Source organism: Pseudophryne corroboree, chromosome 11, assembly GCF_028390025.1.
Source record: "Pseudophryne corroboree isolate aPseCor3 chromosome 11, aPseCor3.hap2, whole genome shotgun sequence".
Taxonomy (NCBI): Eukaryota; Metazoa; Chordata; class Amphibia; order Anura; family Myobatrachidae; genus Pseudophryne; species Pseudophryne corroboree.
This window is the reverse complement of record NC_086454.1, coordinates 19,883,072-19,904,756: the sequence shown is the minus strand read 5'-3', so window position 1 is coordinate 19,904,756 and position 21,685 is coordinate 19,883,072. Positions and strand designations below refer to the sequence as shown.

Genomic DNA, 21,685 nt, shown 5'->3' with positions numbered 1-21,685 from the left:
TATAGCGCTCTGGTGTGTGCTGGCAAACTCTCCCTCTGTCTCCCCAAAGGGCTAGTGGGGTCCTGTCCTCTATCAGAGCATTCCCTGTGTGTGTGCTGTATGTCGGTACGTTTGTGTCGACATGTATGAGGAGAAAAATGATGTGGAGACGGAGCAGATTGCCTGTAATAGTGATGTCACCCCCTAGGGGGTCGACACCTGAGTGGATGAACTGTTGGAAGGCATTACGTAACAGTGTCAGCTCTGTATAAAAGACAGTGGTTGACATGAGACAGCCGGCTACTCAGCTTGTGCCTGTCCAGACGTCTCATAGGCCGTCAGGGGCTCTAAAGCGCCCGTTACCTCAGATGGCAGATATAGACGCCGACACGGATACTGACTCCAGTGTCGACGGTGAAGAGACAAATGTGACTTCCAGTAGGGCCACACGTTACATGATTGAGGCAATGAAAAATGTTTTACACATTTCTGATAATACAAGTACCACCAAAAAGGGGTATTATGTTCGGTGAGGAAAAACTACCTGTAGTTTTCCTGAATCTGAGAAATTAAATGAGGTGTGTGATGATGCGTGGTTTTTCCCCGATAACAACTGATAATTTCTAAAATGTTATTGGCATTATATCCTTTCCCACCAGAGGTTAGGGTGCGTTGGGAAACACCCCCTAGGGTGGATAAAGCGCTCACACGCTTGTAAGGGCTCTACCCTCTCCTGAGATGGCCGCCCTTAAGGATCCTGCTGATAGAAAGCAGGAGGGTATCCTAAAATGTATTTACACACATATTGGTGTTATACTGCGACCAGCAATCGCCTCAGCCTGGATGTGCAGTGCTGGGTTGGCGTGGTCGGATTACCTGACTGAAAATATTGATACCCTAGATAGGGACAGTATATTTTTGCCTATAGAGCATTTAAAAGATGCATTTCTATATATGCGTGATGCACAGCGGAATATTTGCCGACTGGCATCAAGTCTAAGTGCGTTGTCCATTTCTACCAGTAGAGGGTTATGGACACGTCAGTGGTCAGGTGATGCGTATTCCAAACGGCATTTGGAAGTATTGCCTTATTAAGGGGAGGAGTTATTTGGGGTCGGTCTTTCAGACCTGGTGGCCACGGCAACAGCTGGGAAATCCACGTTTGTACCCCAGGTCGCCTCTCAACATGAGAAGACGCCGTATTATCAGGCGCAGTCTTTTCGTGGACAAGTGGGCAAAAGGTTCCTCATTTCTGCCCCGTGACAGAGGGAGAGGAAAAAGGCTGCAGAAATCAGCCAGTTCCCAGGAACAGAAACCCTCTCCCGCCTCTGCCAAGCCCTCAGTATGACGCTGGGGCTTTACAAGCAGAATCAGGCACGGTGGGGGGCCCGTCTCAATGAATTTCAGCGCGCAGTGGGCTCACTCGCAAGTAGACCCCTGGATCCTTCAGGTGATATCTCAGGGGTACACATTAGAATTCGAGACGTCTCCCCCTCGCCGTTTCCTAAAGTCTGCTTTACCGATGTCTCCTTCTGACAGGGAGACAGTTTTGGAAGCCATTCACAAGCTGTATTCCCAGCAGGTGATAATCAAGGTACCCCTCCTGCAACAGGGAACGGGGTATTATTCCACACTGTTGTGGTACCGAAGCCGGACGGCTCGGTGAGACCGATTCTAAATCTAAAATCTTTGAACACTTACATACAGAGGTTCAAATTCAAGATTGAGTCACTCAGAGCAGTGATTGCGAACCTGGAAGAAGGGGACTACATGATGTCTCGGGACATCAAGGATGCTTACCTTCAAGTCAAAATTTACCCTTCTCACCAAGGGTACCTCAGGTTTATGGTACAGAACTGTCACTATCAGTTCAGACGCTGCCGTATGGATGGTCCACGGCACCCCCGGGTCTTTACCAAGGTAATGGCCGAAATGATGATATTCCTTCGAAGGAATGGAATTTTAATTATCCCTTACTTGGATGATTCCCTGATAAGGGTAAGATCCAGGGAACAGTTGGAGGTCGGTGTAGCACTATCTCAGGTAGTGTTGCGGCAGCACGATTGGATTCTCAATATTCCAAAATCGCAGCTGGTTCCGACGACTTGTCTTCTGTTCCTAGGGATGATCCTGGACACAGTCCAGAAAAAGGTGTTTCTCCCGGAGGAGAAAGCCAGGGAGTTATCCGAGCTAGTCAGGAACCTCCTAAAACCGAGCCAAGTCTCAGTGCATCAATGCACAAGGGTTCTGGGTAAAATGGTGGCTTCCTACGAAGCAATCCCATTCGGCAGATTCCACGCAAGAACTTTCCAGTGGGACCTGCTGGACAAATGGTCCGGATCGCATCTTCAGATGCATCAGCGGATAACCCTGTCACCAAGGACAAGGGTGTCCCTTCTGTGGTGGTTGCAGAGTGCTCATCTTCTAGAGGGCCGCAGATTCGGCATTCAGGACTGGGTCCTGGTGACCACGGATGCCAGCCTGCGAGGCTGGGGAGCAGTCACACAGGGAAGGAATATCCAGGGCTTATGGTCAAGCCTGGAGACATCACTTCACATAAATATCCTGAAGCTAAGGGCCATTTACAATGCTCTAAGCTTAGCAAGACCTCTGCTTCAAGGTCAGCCGGTGTTGATCCAGTCGGACAACATCACGGCAGTCACCCACGTAAACAGACAGGGTGGCACAAGAAGCAGAAGGGCAATGGCAGAAGCTGCAAGGATTCTTCGCTGGGCGGAAAATCATGTGATAGCACTGTCAGCAGTATTCATTCCGGGAGTGGACAACTGGGAAGCAGACTTCCTCAGCACGACCTCCAACCGGGAGAGTGGGGACTTCACCCAGAAGTCTTCCACATGATTATAAAACTCGACAGGTATTGCGCCAGGTCAAGGGACCCTCAGGCAATAGCTGTAGACGCTCTGGTAACACCTTGGGTGTACCAGTCAGTGTATGTGTTCCCTCCTCTGCCTCTCATACCCAAGGTACTGAGATTGATAAGATGGAGAGGAGTAAGCACTATATTCGTGGCTCCGGATTGGCCAAGAAGGACTTGGTAACCGGAACTTCAAGAGATGCTCACGGAGGATCCGTGGCCTCTACCTCTAAGAAGGGACCTGCTCCAGCAAGGACCCTGTCTGTTCCAAGACTTACCGCGGCTGCGTTTGACGGCATGGCGGTTGAACGCCGGATCCTGAAGGAAAAAAGGCATTCCGGATGAAGTCATCCCTATCCTGATCAAAGCCAAGAAGGATGTAACCGCAAAACATTATCACCGCATTTGGCGAAAATATGTTGCGTGGTGCGAGGCCAGTAAGGCCCGACGGAGGAAATTCAACTGGGTCGATTCCTACATTTCCTGCAAACAGGAGTGTCTATGGGCCTGAAATTGGGGTCCATTAAGGTTCAAATTCGGCCCTGTCAATTTTCTTCCAAAAAGAACTAGCTTCAGTCCCTGAAGTTCAGACGTTCGTAAAAGGGGTACTGCATATACAGCCTCCTTTTGTGCCTCCAGTGGCACTTTGGGATCTCAATGTAGTTTTTGGGTTCCAAAAGTCACATTGGTTTGAACCACTTAAATCTGTGGAGTTAAAATATCTCACATGGAAAGTGGTCATGCTGTTGGCCCTGGCCTGGGCCAGGCGCGTGTCAGAATTGGCGGCTTTATCCTGTAAAAGCCCTTATCTGATTTTCCATTCGGACAGGGCGGAATTGAGGACTCGTCCTCAGTTTCTCCCTAAGGTGGTTTCAGCGTTTCACCTGAACCAACCTATTGTGGTGCCTGCGGCTACTAGGGACTTGGAGGACTCCAAGTTGCTAGACGTTGTCAGGGCCCTGAAAATATATGTTTCCAGGACGGCTGGAGTCAGGAAATCTGACTCGCTGTTTATCCTGTATGCACCCAACAAGCTGGGTGCTCCTGCTTCTAAGCAGACTATTGCTCGTTGGATTTGTAGTACAATTCAGCTTGCACATTCTGTGGCAGGCCTGCCACAGCCAAAAATCTGTAAATGCCCACTCCACAAAGAAGGTGGGCTCATCTTGGGCGGCTGCCCGAGGGGTCTCGGCTTTACAACTTTGCCGAGCAGCTACTTGGTCAGGAGCAAATACGTTTGTAAAATTCTACAAAATTGATACCCTGGCTGAGGAGGACCTGGAGTTCTCTCATTTGGTGCTGCAGAGTCTTCCGCACTCTCCCGCCCGTTTGGGAGCTTTGGTATAATCCCCATGGTCCTTACGGAGTCCCCAGCATCCACTTAGGACGTTAGAGAAAATAAGAATTTACTTACCGATAATTCTATTTCTCGTAGTCCGTAGTGGATGCTGGGCGCCCATCCCAAGTGCGGATTGTCTGCAATACTGGTACATAGTTATTGTTACCAAAAAAAAAATTGGGTTATTGCTGTAGTGAGCTATCTTTTCTAGAGGCTCCTCTGTTATCATGCTGTTAACTGGATTCAGATCACAAGTTGTACGGTGTGATTGGTGTGGCTGGTATGAGTCTTACCCGGGATTCAAAATCCTTCCTTATTGTGTACGCTCGTCCGGGCACAGTATCCTAACTGAGGCTTGGAGGAGGGTCATAGGGGGAGGAGCCAGTGCACACCAGATAGTCCTAAAGCTTTCTTTAGATGTGCCCAGTCTCCTGCGGAGCCGCTATACCCCATGGTCCTTACGGAGTCCCCAGCATCCACTACGGACTACGAGAAATAGAATTATCGGTAAGTAAATTCTTATTATGGGGAATATAAATGGCATAATTTTTTGTGTTGATTTAAACAAATATTTCAACACAAATGCATGAAGTGGTGCTGCTTGTTGATTTAAATATACATATATGGATTTAAAGAAGAAAAAGCAAATCAACTTAGGTAGCAGCACTCATTCCCTTTCATAGAAGATTTAATTCTTTTTAATAATATGAATTTTCATACTTTATTAATATACACTAAAAGAAAGATTTCAATACCCACATGTGATATAGGTACCTTTATTATTACCACATGTAATGTATTATATGCCCCCTTATCATAAAGGGGTCATGTAAAGTGAAATATAAAATCAAATAGAGATAGAATAACGTGTAAGAAAAAAATAAATATGAATAAAAAATATTTATTAAAAGAAAATGCTAGTACGCTGTCTTTATTTTATGAATTAATGAGTACCTGTGGTTCAAAGGGTTATTGGGTAATCCTTGAAATAACCACTGACTGTTTCTGCCAGTGATGTTTACAAAGGGTTACAAATGTTGCAGTGTTGTAACACTTCTTGTGTATTGTTAATTCAATAAATCACAATGCAACTCTTGTTGCTATATAGTAATGTGATGAAAATGTTAGACATGACACTGCATATATTCGGATGACCGTTTAACTATCTGATTATTTATGAGTATATGGCTCTTTGCCCCGAATAATACTGGTGTATAATCACATGCAGACAGGTTATTTTGTAGACACTGGGTATTATAGGTTACCCCTGTTAGAGTGTATATTCACTAGCCAGTACCCCTTACTTATTATACTGCTTATTTCAGCAGCAATGCACTTACTAAGGCTGTAGCTTTATAAAGAACTGTTTCTGCCAGTGATATTTGCAAAGGGTTACAAATGTTGCAGTGTTGTAACACTCCCAGTATATTGTTGATTCAATAAATCAAAATGCAACTTTTGTTGCTATATAGTAGTATGATGAGAATGTTAGAAACAACACTGCATATATTCACATGACAGTTTAACTGTCGGATTATTTGTGAATATATGGCTCTTATTGCCCTGAATAATATTGGTGTATAATCACATGCAGACAGGTTAATTTATAGACACTGGGTATTATAGGTTACACCTATTGGAATATATATACACTGGCCGATAGCCCTTTCTTAATATACTGCTTATTTCAGCAATGCACTTGATGAGGCTGTGAATTTATAAAATACTGACTTTAACAATAGGCCTGCCTTAGTGCCTTTTTGTTAAATTGTATATAAGGGAGACACAAGAGTTTAAATATATATGTTGATACTGCTACAGACAATGTTCTCTTAATTATACAGCTTAGCCAGACATATATAATGTCACGAGCTAATGATCAAATCCTCACACAAAAACTGTTGATGATCTTCTCAGTGATGTGTGTTCACACTAAATCAAGTATGCTGTATTTTTCAGAGATATATGTAGCTCATTTGAATCTTTCATACATTGATATAACAGTTCAGGCACCTATTGCTGCCTAAATATCAGGCTTATACCTCCCTAAGCAGCACAGGCACACATACACAGTCAACACTTGAATATGTAGTGTTAGACTTTTTTTTTTTTTTTTTTTTGAATCAATAGTTTTTATTGAAAAGATAAACATTTTTATGGGGTACAGAACGAAGAAAAAAGGGGGGGTGATACATCAACACAGTGTAAGGGTCGGTATGGTAGGGATGTAGAAGAAAGAGGGAGGGGGGGGGGGAGAATAGGGGTCCAGACTAGAATTGGAGGAGTGTTACATCGGAGCCTTGTATACATAATACATCAGAGAACAGAGAAGTTGGGACATATAGAAAAACTATACATTGCAGTAAGGTAGTAGTGGCCTAATCCTGTTGAGCAGAAGTTATAGGTACGCTTTAGAAGATGGTATTGGGGGGAGACCTAGTAGGGGTCGACTCTTAACAGGGAGGGGAAGGTGTAACTGCCTAGGTAATGGGGGGTGTGATGATAGGTGTTGTATTTTAGATCCCGAATGGACTAAGTGGGGGTGAGGTGGATTTATGAAGATATTGAGACCCTTCAATCGAGGAAATAAAGGTTTGCCACGCGAGCCAGCGCGTTTTGAGGGAAGAGAAGTTGGGGGAGGAGGAAGCTGAATCTGTCTCCATATGGAAATGGTGGTTTATCTTATGTATAACTCTTAGCAGGGTAGGGGGAGTGGATTGTTTCCACATTTGGGCTAGGTTTGCTCGAGCGGCTATCAGGATGTGGCCCAGGACATATCTGGCAGGTGGCGTTATTGAAGCGGGGACGACTTGTAATAATGCTAGAGTTGGGTCTGGAGCTAGGTGGGTGGACAGAACTTTGTTTATTAGCTCAAATACATCTAACCAGTATTTAGTGATCTTTGGGCACGTCCAGAATATGTGGAAGACATGTCCTACCGAGCCGCATAGTCTCCAGCATTTATTACTGTGAGAGGGCCAGAATTTATGTATTCGGTCCGGGGTTTGGTATAGTCTGTTCACTAGTTTAATATGCATTTCAGTGTGGTTTAGGCACTGGGACATGGAGTGCGAGGTTAAAAAGACTTGACGCCAGTCGTTTGGAGATAGGGTTTTTCCCAGGTCCTGTTCCCATTTCTTTTGGGCGTTTGACTTGGAAGGAGAGGTAGGGGTAATCCGAAGTTTATACCAGTATGTGATGTCGCCTTTGGAATCTGGTAAGGAGAGACGAGAAAAGAGAGTATGTGAGGATGTGTGGAGCGTTGCGTAGGTAGGAGGAATCGTCTTCCACCAGTGTGCTACTTGCACATAGTGGAAGAGTTCTGTAGCTGGAAGAGAGTAATGTGACTGGAGAGTAGAAAAAGATTTTAGAGAAAGTCCATCGAGGAGGTCTCCTAGGGATAATACTCCTGCGCGTCTCCATTTGGATAGGTTGAGATGTGGAATCATCGATGCTAATGTGGTGATGGATATCTGGGAAATATGGGAAATGGGCGATGTTAGGGAGGTCGATAGGGAGTCCCAGGTTTGTAGAGCAGCTTGCGTGGAGGGAAGGAGGGACGGTTGCGTAGGTCGGAGCGATTTTGGGATACGGAAAAGGTCAGCTAGGGGGATTGGGTTTGATCGAATTTGCTCCAGCTCCATCCAACCAGTGTGCAATTGGGTTGAGAAATAGTATTTAATGGGGGCTAGGAGGGAGGCTTCTTGGTATAGAAGAATATTATGTATATTAAGACCCCCAAACGCTCTTGGCAAGGTCATTCTTGAAAGAGCCATTGAGGGTGGTTTTGCAGACCAGATATACTTAGTCATGATAGAGGAACAGGTTTGGATGGCTTTCTTTGGGAAGGGGTATGGTATAGTTCGGAAGAGATACATTAGTTTAGGGAGTAGGGACATTTTAAATGCCGCCATTCGTCCTAGCCAAGAGACCTCATAGGATGACCAGGCTTTCGTAAGTGCTTCTAATGACTTCATCAAGGGGGTTAAGTTGGCAGAGAAGGCGTCTGTAGTGGAGATAGGGATGTTGATACCCAGGTATTTAATTGTATGAGTTCGCCAGTTATATGGAAAGGTAGCTTGGAGTGCTGGGGTGGAGTGAGATAAATTGAAGGGAAGGGCGTCCGTTTTAGTAGTGTTTAGTTTATAGTAAGAAGCGAGGCTGAAGGCTTCTAGGACAGAGTGTAAGACTGGAAGCGTTGTAGTGGGGTTGGAGATAAATAGGAGGACATCGTCTGCGAAGAGGCTCAGTTTATGGAGGGATGAACCGAACTGAATCGCCGGAATGTTGGGATTGTCTCTTATTTTAGCTGCTAGGGGTTCAATTGATAGGACGAAGATCAGGGGGGATAGGGGACAGCCTTGCCTGGTGCCATTTGTAACAGGGAAAGGGTCGGATAGGAAGCCTCCATTGAACACCCGGGCCGTGGGGAAGCTGTATAACGCTAAAATAGAGGAAAGGATACGATCCCTAAATCCGAATCTAAGGAGGGTTTGGCGCATGTATGTCCAGTTTAATCTGTCAAAAGCCTTCTCTGCGTCTAACGAAAGCAAGAGAAGGCCCTGGTCTTCAGATAGGGAGTCTATCAGGTTGAAGACCCGACGTGTGTTGTCAGACGCTTGTCTCCCAGGGACGAAGCCAGTCTGATCCGGGTGTATCAGTGAGGGTAGGAATTTGTTAATGCGTGTTGCAATCATTTTGGCGTATAGTTTGATGTCGCAGTTTAGTAGCGCTATTGGTCGGTAGTTGTGTACGTGGGCGGGGTCTTTGCCGGGCTTAGGAATAGTAACAATACGCGCTTCTAAGAGTTCTGGGGGAAGGGAGCCTCGATCTGAGAATGTATTGTATAGCGAGGTCAGGAGGGGAGAAAGGACGTCATGGAAAGTAGTATAGAAGTCAGAGACAAAGCCGTCTGGGCCGGGGGCTTTATTCCTGGGTGTGGATTTAATAGTTGTAGAGATTTCATCCGCCGACTAAGGGGCATTCAGAGAAGAGAGCTGGTCCTGCGTAAGAGTAGGGAGGGAAAGGTCATCTAGGAAGGACGAAATAGATGGAGGGGAGGGTTGTGGGGTGGACGGGTCAGTTGCTAAGTTGTATAATTTGGCGTAATAGCTTGCAAATTGGTTCGTTATATCTTTTGGGTTCAAGATCTTTTGTTTGGTGGGAGAATAAATACATTTAATTCTATTTCTGGCTTGCTGAACGCGGAGTTTGCGCGCAAGCATTTTGCCAGTTTTATTTCCTAGCAGGTAAAACTTGTGGCGCATTCTATTCAAGGCCGCTTGGGTGCGTGCGAGGAGTAGCTTTTGTAGTTGTCCTCGGACATTAGAGATCTCAGTTTTAAGTGTTTTGGAGGGATGGGCCCTATTCTTAGTCTCAAGGTCTAACAGGTCAGCTTCCAGAGTCTTCTGCTTTTGAAGGGCTTGTTTTTTGAGAGTGGCGCCGGCCTGAATGGCGGCTCCACGGGTGACGGCTTTAAAAGCACACCAGTGATTGATAGGAGAGGTATCTTGGGGAGAATTAGTGGTTAAATAGGAGTCAATAGAGTCAGAGATTATTTTTTTAGACAAAGGGTTATTTAGTAGGTAGGGATAAAGGCGCCATTGTCGGGGAGGGTTGTAGTTGCCCTGAAGGTTCCATTTCCAGAGAACTGGGGCGTGGTCCGACCATGTGATTGGTAAGATATCTACGTTATTAGTTCTCTGGAGAGACCATTTATCACATAAAATCAGGTCTATTCTGGAGTAGGAGTTATGGACAAGGGAGTGAAATGTGTATTCTCGACCTGAGGGGAATTGTGTCCTCCAGACATCGTATAAATCGAATTCTGCAAGCAGGTTGCGGAAGGCTAGGGAGGGGCCAGAGATAGTGGTTGGAACAGGCTGGGGGAATTGGCGGGACTTGTCCAATTTAGGGTCTAGAACAAGGTTAAAGTCCCCCAAAACTACCAAAGATCCCCTTAGAGCATTCCGTATAGTGAGGAATAATTTTTGCAAAAAGGGGACCTGGTTAGAGTTAGGAGCGTATAGGGATACCAGGGTAACCGGTTTGTCATTGAGGAGGCCAGTTATGATAATATATCGGCCATTTTTGTCTGAAAGTTGAGAGTGTAGGGAAAAGGAGACATTTTTGTTAAAAAGGATGGCTACTCCGTTTCTTTTGGATGGGCCATTAGCATAGTACCCCACTGGGAAATGGCTGTCTTTAAAGAGGGGGGGATTAACAGAAGAGAAGTGGGTTTCTTGTAAAGCTACGACATCAGCTTTTTGCTGGTGGAAGAAGGAGAGGGCCAGCCTACGTTTGTTGGGAGAGTTCAGTCCCTTGACATTGAGAGATATAAGGTTCAACATTGGAAGTCTATATTAGACATGAGAAAGAGGGGTCTATGGAGATCTATTGGAGCGTATCTGCTCCGAGTGCTAATAGGCACTGGTAGCCAGGGATATGATTCAAGTCTGGAGCTTGAGGAGGAGGGGAGCATGCGGGAAGTGTATGGGTCGGGTTTAAAACAGGAGAGGAAGAGGTAAACAACGAAAAGAAAAGGTCCGGTATATTGGACCTGCATGACTACTGCAGGGGAAGGGAAAAAAAAATTCTGGGGAATGCAGTAGTGCAGAAAAAGGTGAAGGCGGGCTGGATTAACCTGCGCCGCCACTCCAAAACAACTTCTGAGAAAGTAACCTTAGGGCATAGGCATCTATTGAAGGCTTCTCTAATTAGGAAACATATGCACCCTAGGGCATAGGCAGGTAATTAGTACGTGTCCGTAAATAACTGGGCAAAGTGTCGCCCCTTAAGATATAACAACAGTTGAACAACATGTGAGGGAGTAACCCCGTAACTTATAGACCTGGAAAACAAACTTATAATAAGGCACAACATTGCATTTGTAGAAAAGAGCATAATAAGGATATTTTCAACTCCCCACACTAGGGGGGGAGGAGGTCTACAGCCTCCGTGACTCGGAGGTTTTGGTGCATGGATTCCGAAAAGACCCAGCTCGGCAGTCCAGTGATTCAGGTGTTCGTCCAGTCATGGCTGACGTTAGCAGCACGAGACGATGAAGACGGCTTCGAGATGGAAATGTCCCAGTCCATCAATAATTTCACACCTGCATCTAGGGAGGAAATTATGTAGGTCGAGTCTTCATACGAGACTATCAGTTTAACTGGGAATCCCCAGCGGTAGTGGATGTCGTGGGATCTCAAAGCAAGGGTGATAGGGGTGAAAGCACGTCTCTTTGCTATGGTAGCGGCAGAGAAATCTTGGAACAACTGAAGTCCCCCCAGAGTGTCTGAATTTTTGGATTCTCTAGCGGCCCTCATAATGCGTTCCTTAACTGGGAAGAAATGGACTCGAAGGAGGGTGTCTTTAGGGAGGTCGGATGAGACAGTTCGGGGTCTGGGGAGGCGGTGAATGCGGTCAATCAGGAGTTCAGAGGGATCCGCCTTTGGGAGGAGTTTCTTGAATAGGACAGTGGCGTAGGCTTCCAGTTCAGAGTTGGTGACTGAGTCTGGGATGCCTCGAATTTTGATGTTGTTCCGCCTTGATCTGTCCTCCATATCTGCCAATTTGGATTTGAATTGATCTAGATCTTGTTGTTGGCGATCGTGAGATGAGAGTAGGTCGTTGTGGGAGGTAACCAATTCCTCCATCTTGCGTTCCAAATGATCCGTCCTATCTCCCAGAGATATCAGCTCAGTTTTTACCTCACGGATGGCAGAGGTCAGATCTTTAGAGAGTTCAGACTTGAAGGCGGAAAGTATCTGGCAGAGGGATCTCACGGTTAGGGGGGCATCCGACTCGCAGTCTACTCCCGAAACTGACAGAGCTGTGGACAGGACACTAGATCCCAAGGGGTCCAGTGTGGCGGAGGGGGAAGGAGCATTTTGTAGCGGGGAGATTTGGAGAGATTTTCGCGAGGGGTAGGCGACTTTCGGGGGAATTGTCTCCTTTTTTTTTTTGTAGGAGCCATTTCTCGTCAGTAGCAGCGCACTTAGAGTACTCGGAGAGACGTGCTTCAGGGGAGGGTCCAATCGGCTGGTAATAGTGAAACAGGGGTGCTCAGTCACATTGATGGATATTACGTGTTATTTAGACAAGCATGTGTGGCGACAGACTGGTTAGAGAGCGCTCACATTGTGGAGGTCACTGAGGTCATAAAGCCGGAGGATGTGATTGCAGGAACAGATCTGAGCTGGGCGGGATGACAATCAGGCCTGTTAATCCAGAGGAGTAAGGGATCTGGTTTTGTCCCGAGGGTGGTGCGGCAAGGGTAGTGGGAGTGCTTCTGGTCTCCGATCTCGTGGTGTCTGGGGTGGTCTGAGTGTTGGGTGCGGGGTATGATAATCGCCGCACGCAGCCGCTAGAGCTATTCCGCCGGCCTTTCTCTGGAGTAGGTGCTGGCTTCAGGAGATATGAGAACAGGCAGGGTTATAGAGATATAAGTATAGTGGCTGAGTTGACTATACCAGTATTCGCCACAAGAGGGAGCCTTAGTTACAGCCAGCACCAGTCAGGGAGTGAGATGGGTGCTGTGCCAGTCCCAAGATGGCCGCCGCTTATCAGTGAGAGTTAGGCCCACCGGAGGACTCCCGGTCGTCGATCCCCGCCAGCGGGGGAAGAGATCTTGCTAGATCTTGCTAGCAGTGTTGTGTGAGACGGGGGAGGAAGGGCAGGCGCCTGGAGAGGCCGGGAATCGGCCAGGTAAAGTCTAAAGGCCGGGCGGCGCCAACCGCAAGATGGCCGCCGGCTGCCAGCCAGACACTTCTCGGCCCTTACCTCCCGCCGATCGTCCGGTCCCTGGTCTCCTGCGAGGATCAGCGCCCGGTGGGTGAGTCCCCCAGTGCCAGGGAGAGCCTTTCAGGTGGGTGGGAGAGTCTGCAGGGTCGCCGAACCGGGTCCCAGGAAACGCCGGCGCAGCTCCAAAATCGAGGCCCCGGCTTCTGGGGCGGAGGTAGGCCGCAATCCGCAGGGGGCAACGCAGGGCCCCCCCGATTCCGCAGCTTCTTCCTCCAGGTGCTGGGTGTAGTGGTGGGGCTTAGGGGACTAGTCCCTTGTCGGTGGGCCTCCAAATCTGGTCTAAAAGTGGGTTTTAATACAGTGCCAGCCGGAGCTCAGCAGAGACCCGACCTTCCTCTATGCTAGCCAGGCCACGCCCCCGTGTTAGACTTTTTACAAATGAGCTTGGTCTATTCACTCCTCAGATTACTGTCCTTACTGAGGAGAGCGCCCTATTCTCTCTTTTAAACATGATGTTAATGCTAATGCTTAGAGAAATCCTCATGTCTCATATATATATATGCTGCCAGCATGTGTTCCCATATCTAAATAGTAACCCTTTCTAATAGTCTTAGATATACACAGGACTTTTAGCACATAATTAATCTTTGTACAGACAGCGCACAGCAAAGGGATTTTTATATATTATTCAATGATCAGATTACAGGGCATGTCATCGGCCCAGTAATAAGTGACTTTGTATAATATAAGGTGGGGAGCGGATCAGCGCCGCAGGTAGCTGCAATTAGCGGCTATTGCAGAGCCGCTCAGTGAGCGGTAATCAACTAAAAGAGTAGACGCGCTGCAGCTGCCGGTAAACAGCGGCCGCTATTAGGATATTTAACAGACCTAACGGACAGGGATTTGAATTCCCTGTCTGATAAACGGATTGGCTTGTTTCATCCTGCTTTCCTAGGATTGGCTACAAGAAGCCATAAGTATGCTTCCTGAGGCGGGCGCTCAACACTATAGCCCTGACGAAGCTTAGTAAAAGTGAAATGCGCATCGGCTTTGCTGTGCGCTGTCTGTACAAAGATTAATTATGTGCTAAAAGTCCTGTGTATATCTAAGACTATTAGAAAGGGTTACTATTTAGATATGGGAACACATGCTGGCAGCATATATATATATGAGACATGAGGATTTCTCTAAGCATTAGCCACCGAGTTAACATCATGTTTAAAAGAGAGATTAGGGCGCTCTCCTCAGTAAGGACAGTAATCTGAGGAGTGAATAGACCAAGCTCATTTGTAAAAAGTCTAACACTACATATTCAAGTGGTGACTGTGTATGTGTGCCTGTGCTGCTTAGGGAGGTATAAGCCTGATATTTAGGCAGCAATAGGTGCCTGAACTGTTATATCAATGTATGAAAGATTCAAATGAGCTACATATATCTCTGAAAAATACAGCATACTTGATTTAGTGTGAGCACACATCACTGAGAAGATCATCAACAGTTTTTGTGTGAGGATTTGATCATTAGCTCGTGACATTATATATGTCTGGCTAAGCTGAATAATTAAGAGAACATTGTCTGTAGCAGTATCAACATATATATTTAAATCTTGTGTCTCCCTTATATACAATTTAACAAAAAGGCACTAAGGCAGGCCTATTGTTAAAGTCAGTATTTTATAAATTCACAGCCTCATCAAGTGCATTGCTGAAATAAGCAGTATATTAAGAAAGGGCTATCGGCCAGTGTATATATATTCCAATAGGGGTAACCTATAATACCCAGTGTCTATAAATTAACCTGTCTGCATGTGATTATACACCAATATTATTCAGGGCAATAAGAGCCATATATTCACAAATAATCCGACAGTTAAACTGTCATGTGAATATATGCAGTGTTGTTTCTAACATTCTCATCATACTACTATATAGCAACAAAAGTTGCATTGTGATTTATTGAATCAACAATATACTGGGAGTGTTACAACACTGCAACATTTGTAACCCTTTGTAAATATCACTGGCAGAAACAGTTCTTTATAAAGCTACAGCCTTATGCTGCTTTCACATCGCAAAACCTGCTTTTGAAATGGTATTTGAAACGGTTCTTAAAACGGGTCTGAGCAGTTAAACCCCTTTCACATCTCATGTTGTAACCAGTAAATTACCATTTCATTCCCGTTTTGGTACCTTTCACACTGAACCCGTTTCACCCATAGAAAACAGTGGTTGTCATTATAAATGGACTTTTCTGGCCCACACATTATTATTAATCACTAATTAATTCATTATTAATAATTTGGATAGTCGTACGATGGAACCCAGCAGCTTGAAGCATATCTATTTTTATTAGATGGGATTAGGTACTTGGTTTGTCTTTTTTGGAGGCACAAGTATTATTTATATATTTTTTAAAATTATTATTATTTTTTTAAGATGGAATGGTTAAAAACACGGAAAAAAATGGCGTGGGGTCCCCCCTCCAAAGCATAACCAGCCTCGGGCTCTTCGAGCTGGTCCTGGTTCTAAAAATGCGGGGAAAAAATTGACAGGGGATCCCCCGTATTTTTAAAACCAGCACCGGGCTCTGCGCCTGGTGCTGGTGCAAAAAATACGGGGGACAAAACGAGTAGGGGTCCCCCGTATTTTTCACACCAGCATCGGGCTCCACTAGCTGGACAGATAATGCCACAGCCGGGGGTCACTTTTATGCCGTGCCCTGCGGCCGTGGCATTAAATATCCAACTAGTCACCCCTGGCCGGGGTACCCTGGGGGAGTGGGGACCCCTTCAATCAAGGGGTCCCCCCCCCCCAGCCACCCAAGGGCCAGGGGTGAAGCCCGAGGCTGTCCCCCCCCATCCAATGGGCTGCGGATGGGGGGGCTGATAGCCTTGTCAAAATTGAAAGAATATTGTTTTTTACAGTAGTACTACAAGTCCCAGCAAGCCTCCCCCGCAAGCTGGTACTTGGAGAACCACAAGTACCAGCATGCGGGAGAAAAACGGGCCCGCTGGTACCTGTAGTACTACTGGGAAAAAAATACCCAAATAAAAACAGGACACACACACCGTCGACAGTAAAACTTTATTTCATACGTCGACACACACATACTTACCTATGTTCACACGCCGACATCGGTCCTCTTCTCCATGTAGAATCCACGGATACCTGAAAAGAAAAGATCAATATACTCACCTCAACCATGGTCCAGAGATAAATCCACGTACTTGGCAAAAAAACAAACCGAACACCCGCTCCATGCCGGACTGAAAGGGGTCCCATGCTGACACATGGGACACCTTTCCACGAATGAGACCTGTCAGTGACAGCTGTCACAGAAAGGTCTCTAAGCCAATCAGGAAGCGCAACTTCGTTGCGCTCACCTGATTGGCTGTGCGCTGTCTGTACTGTGACAGCACATCGCAAAGCCGCTCCATTACTTTCAATGGTGGGAACTTAGCGGCTAGCGGTAAGGTCACCCGCCGGTCAGCGGCTGACCGGCGGGTGACCCCACCGCTACCCGCAAAGTTCCCACCATTGAAAGTAATGGAGCGGCTTTGCGATGTGCTGTCACAGTACAGACAGCGCACAGCCAATCAGGTGAGCGCCACGGAAGTAGCGCTTCCTGATTGGCTGAAGGGACTTCAGTGACAGGAGTCACGTGATGTCCCGGCATTCGGGGAGAGGGGTCTCATATGCTAGCATGGGACCCCTTTCGGTCCGCAGGTCCGGGTGTTCGTTTTCTTTTTTTGCCAAGTCCGTGGATTTATCTCTGGACCATGGCTGAGGTGAGTATATTGAACTTTCATTTTCAGGTACCCCTGGATTCTACATGGAGAAGAGGACCGATGTCGGCGTGTGAACATAGGTAAGTATGTGTGTGTCGGCAGTGTGTAATAAAGTTTTACTGTCGACGGTGTCTGTGTCCTGTTTTTATTTGGGTATTTTTTTTCCATTAGAACTACAGGTACCAGCGGGCCAGTTTTTCTCCCGCATGCTGGTACTTGTGGTTCTCCAAGTACCAGCTTGCGGGGGAGGCTTGCTGGGACTTGTAGTACTACTGGAAAAAACAATATCTTTTCATTTACAACAAAGGCTATCAGCCCCCCCATCCGCAGCCCATTGGATGGGGGGGGGACAGCCTCGGGCTTCACCCCTGGCCCTTGGGTGGCTGGGGGGGGACCCCTTGATTGAAGGGGTCCCCACTCCCCCAGGGTACCCCGGCCAGGGGTGACTAGTTGGATATTTAATGCCACGGCCGCAGGGCACGGCATAAAAGTGACCCCCGGCTGTGGCATTATCTGTCCAGCTAGTGGAGCCCGATGCTGGTGTGAAAAATACGGGGGACCCCTACTCGTTTTGTCCCCCGTATTTTTTGCACCAGCACCAGGCGCAGAGCCCGGTGCTGGTTTTAAAAATACGGGGGATCCCCTGTCAATTTTTTCCCCGCATTTTTAGAACCAGGACCAGCTCGAAGAGCCCGAGGCTGGTTATGCTTTGGAGGGGGGACCCCACGCCATTTTTTTCCGTGTTTTTCACATTTAAACGTGTATAAAGCCACTCTCTCATGTGTCTCCTGTGTTTTCCAAGCTGTTTCCTGGTTGTGGCTGGTGACATCACACATGGAGACAGCCTATCATCTTCTGGGGCTTGCAAATACCGTTTCAGACCCTTTCACACTGCACAGTGAAATGGGACTGAAACGGGTAGGACCCTGCTTTTTTACCGTTTCAAAATACCGGTATTTTGAAAACGGTAAATTGAAGGGGACCCTTTCACATCGCAGCTTGACCCGTTTAGGAAGCCAGTTAAAACGGCAAAATACCGGGTATAAGCTGCGGTGTGAAAGGGGTATTAGTAAGTGCATTGCTGCTGAAATAAGCAGTATATTAAGTAAGGGGTACTGGCTAGTGAATATACACTCTAACAGGGGTAACCTATAATACCCAGTGTCTACAAAATAACCTGTCTGCATGTGATTATACACCAGTATTATTCGGGGCAAAGAGCCATATAACTCATAAATAATCAGATAGTTAAACGGTCATCCGAATATATGCAGTGTTATGTCTAACATTTTCATCACATTACTATATAGCAACAAGAGTTGCATTGTGATTTATTGAATTAACAATACACAAGAAGTGTTACAACACTGCAACATTTGTAACCCTTTGTAAACATCACTGGCAGAAACAGTCAGTGGTTATTTCAAGGATTACCCAATAACCCTTTGAACCACAGGTACTCATTAATTCATAAAATAAAGACAGCGTACTAGCATTTTCTTTTAATAAATATTTTTTATTCATATTTATTTTTTTCTTACACGTTATTCTATCTATTTGATTTTATATTTCACTTTACATGACCCCTTTATGATAAGGGGGCATATAATACATTACATGTGGTAATAATAAAGGTACCTATATCACATGTGGGTATTGAAATCTTTCTTTTAGTGTATATTAATAAAGTATGAAAATTCATATTATTAAAAAGAATTAAATCTTCTATGAAAGGGAATGAGTGCTGCTACCTAAGTTGATTTGCTTTTTCTTCTTTAAATCCATAAACCCTGACAACCTTCCAACCCTGTCGACCTAGTGCCTGTCGCCCTATAGTGGTCGACCTAAACATTGTCGACCTAGACAGTGTCAATCTTCAGACCGGATCCCTTGAAGACCAGTGGGATCTTTATGATGGTAATCTAAAACGTGTTTGGACATACTATGAGTTGGTAGTCCTTTTTTAATGTTAAAAATACGTTCAGATACCCTTGTTTTTAGTTTTCTTTTTGTTTGTCCAATATATGTGTACCCACATGACTTCCTCTGTGTCGCATGTTAATGTGTCTCTGATTGTGTATTTCCTTTTTGTGACTTTAGACTTGAATTCTGATTTCCTTGACTGTTTTCTAGTGGTTCCACATGCTAGATAATTTAGGCATAAAAAGAATCCTTTTTTTTTTATTTTTATTTTTTTATGAGGTTTGGTTGATTGTTCCTCCAGCGATATGTAACTTCTTCTCAGGTCTTGTTTTAAATGTTGTGCTTTTTTATATATATTATTCTTGGCTGCTCTGGAATTAGAGTTTACAACTGGTCATCTAACTTCAGTATGTGCCAATGTTTCTTTAAGATGTTCTCAAAAATGTGCTGCTGACTGTTGAATTGGGTTATGAAGGCTATCAGAAAACCATCCCTGGTCTCTTTAGTTTTATTTTGTATAGGGTCTTTCCTTTCTAATTCTGCATGTGAGAGAGTCCCCCATTGGCCCCCAAAAGTCGCATGATTGAAGCATCACACACCCTATATTAACCCCACACCCTCCATTTTGTCCTCGGAAAGGTTGCAGGGGTTTTGGAGAAGAGCAGCTGGTGTAAGAGTGAGGAGGTAGCAGTGGTTTGCGTTTTCTGAGTAGGCATGGCATCCAGGCAAGTGGGTAGAGAGAGGAGGAGCAGAAGGCCATTTCCCAGCAGTGGCCTGAGTCTGACATAGAGGCAGGAGAGGAGGAGTAGGTGCAGGAGATTGCTGTGGAGGACATTGAGGAGGCGTAGGATGAAGAGGATGGGACATCAGCACAAAGTAGGACCAGGGTTGAGCGCAGTGCAAGGTATTCGTTTGCGGAGAACTGCATGCTGCTGGGTGCCCAGGCGTACAGGACCTCTGCGTCCCGGAAGAAGGCCATGTGGAGGTCGATCCAGGACACAGTCAGTGCGGCCAGCTCCTGCCGTCGGTACCTGGGGAATGTGAAGAAGAGATCTGGAGACATTAAGGTGGTCCTGCATGCCAAGATGGCTGAGCAACGCCACCAGAGTCTCAGGATAGGAGGAGGTCAAACCCCACACTGGTCCGCTACACTGCCTTCAAGGAGGAGTTCAAACAGATCATCCCTCCGGAGGTCCTCCCAGGAGTGCATATAGTGGACACGGACCGCCCAGCACCTCATCCTGGTAAGTTAACGGAAAAATGTTCTCTTTAAGTGTAACAACCTAAAACAGTGTCAAGTTTTGTTTATTTGTTTTTTTGTTTTTGTGGGGGAGGGTGGGGATCAATACAGATAAATGTTTATCATTTAGATCATTTTTGAATTTTGAACCCAACAACCAGTCTTTTTGTGTTTGGAAGGCCATTTGTACATTGTGAGTATTCTTTTTTTATGGTGCAATGCATTCTAAAAATGTTGGTTATACTAGGAAAACCTTTCACACTTGATTAAAGCTCCTTTTCCCTCTACAGCTCCTGAATGCCAGCGTAAAGCTTCACCGAAAAGGTGGCACCAAGAGACGGGCACAGAGGAGGCTGGTAAGTATGGCTTAAAATACACACACACACACATTACACGGTTCTGCTGTGACCATATGTATGGAAAGAAGATCCCCACATCCTCTTCTTTAACCACTTAACTGCCAATTATTTCTTTAGCATCCATAAGGGATATTGGGGAACACATTAGTACGATGGGGTATAGACTGGTCCAAAGGAGCCAGTGCACTTTAAATGTCTTCCACTGAGTGTGCTGGCTCCTCCCCTCTGTCTCCTCCTACAGGCAGTTTAGAAAAAAAGTTCCCTAGGAGAGGATGCCCATCTCTGCAGCTCCAGAGAATTTTCTTCAGTTTATTTTAAAACTTTTGTTTTTTTCGGTATGCTTTTTGGGCAACAGCATACCTGCGCCGTGGGAGTTAAGATGGGGGAACGGTCACCGGCCTCGCGAGGTGCAGAGCCGCTTCCCCGCTGTAGGACCACCGTCCTGGGGGGTTGTTTGTTCAGCGGGGCACTGCGCCTTGACTGTCGCAACCGCAGCAGTGGTGAGCACAAACCGGGGCGCCCCCCCGGTTCATTGTGCAGCAGAAGCGCAGGTGAGGCATACGGGTCCCTCCTGGGGCTGACCCGCTGTAGCCCCTGCGTGAGACTGGCTGGCGGTAACTGTACCAAGCATTTATGTAAGGCTACAACATGTATCAGTAGCTCTGGCGCCATTACAGGGGGAGGAGCTACATCAGAATGGGCTCAGCGGCATTTTGGCTCCTTCCTCGTATGGTCAGCTTAATCCATCTGGACAAAGTCTGCTTGGAAACTGGCCAGGCTATCTTGACTGCATGATAGAGAACAAACAACGCATCCGTTTTACGTACTGGTGATGTTCGCGCTACATAAACACGTAGTGAGCGTACCACATCCAAAGTAGCTGGAGTCCCTGCACTATCTGATAATACTGGAACTACGATTGGTTGATTGATGTGAAAAGAAGATACCACCTTTGGTAGAAAAGTGGGATTCGTCCGAAGTTCCGCTCTATCATCATGAAACATTTAAATACGGTGCCTTTGTAAATGTGACCAACGCTCTACTTATATAAGTGATACTGGGGTGGCAGCAGTACGTGTGAGAGGCTAAACCCAGAAACCTCCAGTAATTAAAGTTCAGACAAGATTTACACAACTGCGCCTGCTTGCAAAGTAAAGTGTCAGAAATAATTTGTTTAAGTGAAAAAACCACGGAATATTATGTAGTATGAAAAATACTGACGTTTATTTGTATAAATGATATAAGGTCAAAATTTGCTTTTTCCCAAATATGTGAAAATAATCATACATTTGGGCAAAGAATATTGATAAAGATGTAGACTAGAAGAAATGTGAATAAAAAAATTGATATATATATATATATATATATATATATATATAAAATAGAAAAAAGGAAGGAAAAAATCATAAAAATAAAAATAAAAAATAAAAATGAAATGGAA

The 21,685-nt window shown here is 45.8% G+C and overlaps 1 protein-coding gene across 2 annotated transcripts in view; it reads left to right on the top strand.

Annotated features, from left to right (window-relative positions):
- Positions 1-21,685, top strand: part of TSG101 (tumor susceptibility 101) — a 105,744-nt gene that overhangs the window by 56,423 nt on the left and 27,636 nt on the right. The window contains exon 6 of one of the 2 annotated variants that reach the window (XM_063946350.1): positions 20,176-20,241. The exons of the other annotated variant lie outside the window; for it this stretch is intronic. Coding sequence (XP_063802420.1) covers positions 20,176-20,241 — 66 coding nt within the window. The remainder of the gene's footprint in view (positions 1-20,175; positions 20,242-21,685) is intronic. 2 annotated transcript variants of the gene reach the window in all.